The sequence below is a fragment of the Sapajus apella genome, unplaced genomic scaffold (assembly GCF_009761245.1).
Source record: "Sapajus apella isolate SASKATOON/1434 unplaced genomic scaffold, GSC_monkey_1.0 scaffold658, whole genome shotgun sequence".
Taxonomy (NCBI): domain Eukaryota; kingdom Metazoa; phylum Chordata; class Mammalia; order Primates; family Cebidae; genus Sapajus; species Sapajus apella.
Window position 1 is genome coordinate 28,432 of NW_022437584.1, and position 6,590 is coordinate 35,021.

Consider the following 6,590-nt stretch of genomic DNA (forward strand, 5'->3'; position numbering starts at 1 on the left):
TCTGGTAAGGTGGTCTCCCTGAAGTCCCTAACTGGAAAGAAGGTGGAGTAGGCAGAGGTCAGTGACCCTTAGAAGTTTATGCCCAAGGGGACTGGAGGGGATGGGGGAAGATCTAGGTGATCCCTGTTCCAAGCCTTGACTCTCACTCTTGTTGCACTGGGCTCTGAATCTCTGGTTGCCAATTCTCTCACCAGAAGAGGACTATCACCCCTCTGAGTGGGTGTCGGGTCAACAGCACAGACTTTAGGGAAAACTGAGTAGGACTCAGAAGAAAAAGGAAGAGACCCATTGTGAGAGGGGCTCATGGACTTCAGCCCACAGGTCTCTGCCCAAACAGCACAAGGCTCAGGACCAGCACAAGGGCCTGTGCCACCATGCCAGGATGTCTGAAACTCCTTTATGGCTGCTAATTAGGGCTGGTCACCCCCTCCCCACCAATTCCCAAAGCCTGACACACAGCTACTGCCCTTCGACAGCAGATCACAGACCACTCGCCCATCCTTTGCGATATAGCTGAAATCTCCATCTCTAGGACCGCTAAATTTCCTAAAGCCAGCAGCATTTCTTCTTTCTCATCCTACACATGTCAGAGTTGGGTGGAACCTTAGAAATCATGTGCTCATCTTCTAAGTGAGGAAATCAAGACCAGAGAGGGGAAGTGATTCACCCAACCTAACAGCATGGAAGTGACAAAACTGGGACTAGATTTCAGTCCATCTGGCCACTTACCTGTCCATCCATGTAATTCCAATGTTTCTGAACATGCATGGCTCTGAATGAGCTTGTGTTCCTTTAGTCTATGTAAAATCAACACTAAATCCACTTGGGAGGTATTTTTAGCTCATGCTCCTTTGGGTCCTTGAGTTTGCTCAGGTCTGCCTGTCTTTCTTGGTGGTCTCTTGTATGTGTGGCACTTGTCTCTGAGTTGTAAGAGGTGTGTACCTATGGGCAATTATCTGTGTTTGTTTCTATACTAGGATCATGGGTCAATGAGCTGCTGCTCGCCTGTATATGTCTCTATTCTTATGTGGAGGATATGTGTCAATTTGTGGTTGTTGGTTTTGCATCTGTGTACTTGTTGAGTGCTTAAGAGTAATTGTGATTCTGTATGTGTGAGTATATATGCTACGATTATGGGTCTATGGCAGCTGCATAGACCCATTGCTGATTTTCAAGTTGAAGGTTGTGTGTTTGCTGATCATTTGGATGTGTGTTGGTACACAGTGAAGATTGTGGGTCCAATTGCAATTGTATTGGGGTGGACTGCATGTTTAAAGGCTTAAGGGAATCTGTCTGCCTTTTCCTCCTGGGTTATGAGAAAATGTCTGTGGCTATGCGTCCAGGACATCAATGTGTTTGTCTCTGAGCCAAGCTCAGTCCTCACCCAGGCACCGGGGTCACGGTCACGTTCATGTTCCGTGGACGCCTCGGCACGGCCTCCCGAGGGGGGCGGGGCGTGGGGGCCCCCGCCTCTTGACCCCTGGGAGATGCCTCATTTCTCCGAGCTGCAGCCAGGGGCCTGGCCGGCGCCGCCAGCCGGGCTCCGCCCCCCCCGGCCCCCGCCCGCTCATTGGCCGTGGCTGCGGTGACGTCATTGGGCTCGCTGACAGAACCCGGGCGCCCGACGCTCTGGAGATATTGTCCGTCCCTCCCGGCTTTGTAGAGTCGCCGCCGGCTCACCTGGCCGCAGGCGCGTCTTGGCAGCTGCAGCCCGGAGCGGGGTCCCAGCCGCCGCCTCCGCCGCCGCCATGGTGTCCCCGGTCACTGTGGTGAGTGAGTGAGGAAGCGAGCCAGTTTCCGGCGCGGCCGGAGCCCACCGGCCTGGCCACCGGGCTTCGGCAGGCCGAGCTGCTGGGGGCCGAGGCGGGGCGGGGGTCCCGCGGCTGCCGGCGTCCCCAGGCGGGAGGCGGGCGCTGTCATGGCCCCCTGTCCCTCAGACCCGCGGCGCCCCTCCTCGCGCGCCCCCAGCCCGCCCGCGTGAGGGAGGAAAACAGTGGCCACGTGACTCGGCAGCGTGACTTTGTTGATCTCCGCGTATTTGGCGCGGGTCCGCGGGGTCCGGGCCCGGGAGAGGGAGGGGACCGCTGCAGTCCTCCGGGTTCTGCGTAGGCGGACCACAGAGAGGCGTGGGAGAGGGTGGGGGGAGGCTGGTAGGGTGACAAGGACCTTCTGGGAATGCTGTCCTAAGTTTGTTTCCTGACCCACCTCATTTCATAAACAAGTCGGTGGACGCCCCCGAGTCTAAGGAGCGCTGATAAAGCGCTGGGTGAAGAGGAGGCATTTTCCATGACACCCTCTCCTTTTCAGACTTTCTCAACTTGAACCTTTTGTTTCGTCTCCCCATCCTCCTTATTCTACTGCTGGGTTCTCTGTATCTGTCAGGGTTTCCCCAGCTACTGTCGGCATCTCCTTCTAGAAAATATGGGGCTGGGGGAGGGCACGGAGTGGAGGTTGATGCTTCCAAGGGCTGGCAGCTGGTTGCTGGGCATTGTGGGTCTGGGCATCCCCTCCAGCCTCCTCCTCTGACCATGCCCCTACCCTGACCAGCCTTAATTTCCATGGGAAGTGGAAGTCATCTCTTCTTCCTGCTCTTACCTCTGGCAGAACAAGGAAAGGCTTGGACCCTGAACCCACCCATCTTCCTCTTCCCAATCCTCCTCATCACACTCTGATCAGTCCTTGTGTACCTGGTGGTCTGGGAGTCCCAGTGTTTCCTGAGTCCTGTGCTGGACAGCTCACCTAGCGACAGACACAATCACTTTGGGCAGAATGTGGGTGTACAAAAAACCCCAGCTGTTCCATATCACTCTCAGGGAATCTGTTAGCAGCCCAAGGAAAGGAGCTTCAAGGATCACAGATTCAGAACATCGCAGCAGCCCCCTCCCCCAGCTTGGACTCCGCCTGTAGTGGCCTTGGGTACAACCTTTCTTTAGTGCCCTCTGCTAATCCGGCTGAGACCAAGTCAGCTGCTCTAACTTCCCCCTCTCAGTTCCCCATCTCCCAGCCTGTCTGCTGGCTCCAGATCAGAAGCTGGGAAGAGAACCCCTCCCCCCTTCCTGCCTGTTTCTGGTGTGCCTTGAGTTGCTCTTCTCTGGGAAGTCAGGCTGACACACACCCCCAATCCTTGAAATCTTTGGTGTTTGAAGGACAGTTTTCTTGCTCCCAACTCATGGGTCCATTTGTCTTGCCAGCATCCCTAACATAGCTCTCCTTGCCCTTGATGCCACCATTAGTCTGGGGCAGGTTGAGTGGAGGCTGAGGAAGAGATTGGTTGAGGAGAGAGGCTGTGGAGGCTGAGGTGGTTGGCACTGCCTGCCCTCCCACATTCCTTGCACACACCTGGTGTTGCCAGGGCCCTAAGGCTGTGCCCTGGCCTCTTGCTGAGGATCACGAGTTGGCCAGTCAGGCGTCTCTGTGGTTTCCCACTGACTTCACTCCATTCCAGACAGCTGGGGGCTGTTGCTGGCACAGAGAGGGGCTGAAGGGGCCTTGAGGAGGGAGAAGGAGGGGGCAGGGAGGGAGAAACACACTAGGCTGCAGAAGGGGACATTATTCCAAAGTCTGTTTGCTGCCTAGTGAGTGACTATTCCAGCCCAGTCTCAGGGCCAAGAGTGGAGGCAGATGGCAACAACAGTGGAGCCCTTTCCCCTCCTAATATACTGAGCCTCAGGGCATTGATGGGTTTGGCCACACCCTGCTGGCTGGTAGGAGCAGGCCAGGCTGGGTTTCTCTGTGTCAGTCTTCCCAGGTTGGGGGTGGAAGTGAGGTGGGGGTGTGGGTGGGAGTATCTCTGGGGTGGATACCTAGGCTGAGGGTACTGGCTGTAAGCCCCCAAGTTCTGAGTGCTGCCGCTGTCCTGTGTCCTCCAGGTGAAGAGTGAAGGACCCAAACTGGTGCCGTTCTTCAAGGCTACCTGCGTGTATTTTGTGCTCTGGCTGCCCTCATCTAGCCCATCGTGGGTCAGCGCCCTCATCAAGTGCCTGCCCATCTTCTGCCTCTGGCTCTTTCTTCTGGCCCATGGCCTGGGATTCCTGCTGACCCACCCCAGTGCCACCCGCATCTTTGTGGGGCTTGTCTTCTCTGCTATAGGTGATGCCTTCCTCATCTGGCAGGACCAAGGATACTTCGTGCATGGTCAGTGGCCATCATAGTGGCCTGGGAGGAGTCCTGGGGCTGGGGGATAGAGGGTCCTGGGCTGTGGGCAAAGATTTGGAAGAGGGAGTTTTTGAACCAGAGTATGGGGAACCTGAGGGTTTCTAAGGCCAGGGACTGTGAGGGTCCCTGTTAGCGGATGACCTCTGCAGGGTATCTAGTGATGAGTTCCAGAGTCCTTCAGGGGACTGGGGTGGTGGTCTTTAACTTTAGACCTTCCTATCTCTGTTATCCCAAAGCAAAGATGCTGGGTTATCCCAAACACTCCACTTCCCTATCTCCATACCCACTCTCACCCCATTACTCATTCTTCATCAAGCTTGCCCTCAGCTGCCTTTGCCCCTCTTACCCCCAGGTCTGCTGATGTTTGCTGTGACCCACATGTTGTACGCCTCAGCCTTTGGCATGCGGCCATTGGCTCTTCGGACAGGTCTGGTGATGGCAGTGCTGTCGGGCCTGTGCTATGCCCTCCTCTACCCGTGCCTCTCAGGTGCCTTCACCTACCTGGTGGGGGTCTATGTGGCCCTTATTGGCTTCATGGGCTGGCGAGCTATAGCAGGGCTGCGGCTGGCTGGGGCAGACTGGCGCTGGACTGAGCTGGCAGCTGGCAGTGGTGCACTGTTCTTTATCATCTCAGACATGACCATCGCCCTCAACAAATTCTGTTTTCCTGTGCCCTACTCTCGGGCAGTCATCATGTCCACCTACTATGCGGCCCAGATGCTCATCGCTTTGTCAGCTGTTGAAAGCCGGGAGCCTGTGGAAGACTATAGACTGAGCAAGGCCAACTGAGGTGCCAGGGTCTGGTCACCCCTCTCTTCTCCTGGGGCTGGGGCCCAGATCCTGGGCACCTACAGGAGCTGGATCAGGATGGCTGCAGTGCCAGCCTGGGGCAGCAGGTACTGCCTGGGGAGTTTGCAATTTTTGGAGTGGGGAAGCTGGAAAAGGATCTCCCTAGCAGACCTTGTGGTCCAGGACAATGCTGAGAGCTAAAAGAGCCAGCCAAACCCCTGACTGGAGCCAGAAGTAGACCTCTCCCCATCTCTACACTATCAGGACTTTAAAAAGCCCACCTGGAAGGTGATGGTGCTCAGCTTCTTGACAACCCCCTTCCCCTACTCGGCGGAAGAGTCTGACGCCATGTGTTATGCCTAGGACCAATGGCAGTGCTGGGTTCACCCACTCCTCCACTTTCTCATCTGCACAGAGTTGAGGTAAATGGGAGAATCTGTACTGAGAAGACTCAGACCCAGGAGCCCCTTTCTCAGGCCCCTAGTTGGGGAGACTGAATGAGAGTGGAGCCTCCCTTTCTTTTCCCTCTTCTATCCTTGTTACTTGAACAATCTCTATCTCCAAGTGGTGGGTGGGGATGTGAAGACGTGTGGGTCCAGGCTAGGCAGGAGAGAGAACTTTGGTCTCAGAGCTTAGGGTCTCAAGAATTCAAGTGGCCCCATCTCTCTCTCAGGCAAGCCCAAAACTCAGGTCCCATACACCACCCTTAGATCCTATCCCTAAGGCTAGGGTGAATCATGCCAAAGGAAGGGGCCAGCCTCTGTGTGTGTGTGTGTGTGTGTGTGTGTGTGTAGTCTGTCTCCCAGCCTACCCTTGTCTTTATCTACCATATGTCTCTGTCCTGCTGTCTGTCAAATGTCTCACAGAGAGAGGGCCTCAGGGAGCTGCTGAGGGGTGCTGAGCCTGGCTTAGGGAGCTGGGACGCCTCCCTTCCAACACACACACAATGCTTTCCTCCTTGCCTCTCCTACGCTAGGAGCAAGAGCAGGGGGCTCCAATGACACTCCGGGGTTTTAAGACCCAAGGCACATTCAATGCAAGGGGAGCAAGGGTGGGACAACTCCATCTTCTGCTGCCCATGTGAAAAAAAATAAAAATCAAGAGCCATTTGCTGCCCTGCTTGTCCGCCTGTGTGGCACGTGCCTATCTTGGAGAGGGTGTGGGGACATGGTGCCAGGGTCTCTGGCTCTCCTCACAGCCTAGTCACAGTCCTGGGCAGTGCATCTTGGTGCCAGGCTGGCTCCCTGGCTCTGGTGACGCTGTGCTGGTTGGAGTGTGTCTCACTTCCCTGGTGTGGGTGAGGATGTGGTTTAGGAGGATGGGGATGGGTAGTATTTGCCACTGTCCAAATTTGGCCTTGATGTACTCCCCTGTGCACAGGTGCCCAGCACCCTTGGTGATCTTTAGTTACCCTATGTCCTCTATTGCTGCCTGCCTCCTTCCCTTCCCACCTGAGACCTGCTGCCTGCTCCAAAATGATCCAGATTCCCTTCAAGCATCTCCCTCATCTTGGACTCTGGGCTTAGTTGAACAGCTGGAAGCAATGGGATTAGATTGGCTGATTCATTCATTAGATGTAAAGCCCTGGCAGAATAATGCGTCACCCTACTGCAGGAGCATTTGCAACTTAACAGGCAATGCTCTAA

At 55.5% G+C, this 6,590-nt stretch overlaps 1 protein-coding gene across 1 annotated transcript; it reads left to right on the plus strand.

Moving 5' to 3' along the window:
- Positions 1-1,601: 1,601 nt before the first annotated feature.
- LOC116546185 (lysoplasmalogenase-like protein TMEM86A) lies at positions 1,602-6,069 on the plus strand. The gene is made up of 3 exons (XM_032272500.1): positions 1,602-1,769; positions 3,870-4,134; positions 4,508-6,069. Exons 1-3 carry the CDS (start codon positions 1,749-1,751, stop codon positions 4,942-4,944), a joined length of 723 nt encoding a protein of 240 aa, XP_032128391.1. The 5' UTR covers positions 1,602-1,748; the 3' UTR covers positions 4,945-6,069.
- Positions 6,070-6,590: the final 521 nt, after the last annotated feature.

Excerpts from the sequence above, each read along its gene's own strand:
- LOC116546185 (XM_032272500.1), top strand. The coding sequence starts at position 1,749 with ATGGTGTCCCCGGTCACTGTG. Across the intron at positions 1,770-3,869 it reads TGGTGTCCCCGGTCACTGTG|GTGAAGAGTGAAGGACCCAA; the intron begins GTGAGTGAGTGA and ends TGTGTCCTCCAG. Across the intron at positions 4,135-4,507 it reads CCAAGGATACTTCGTGCATG|GTCTGCTGATGTTTGCTGTG; the intron begins GTCAGTGGCCAT and ends TCTTACCCCCAG.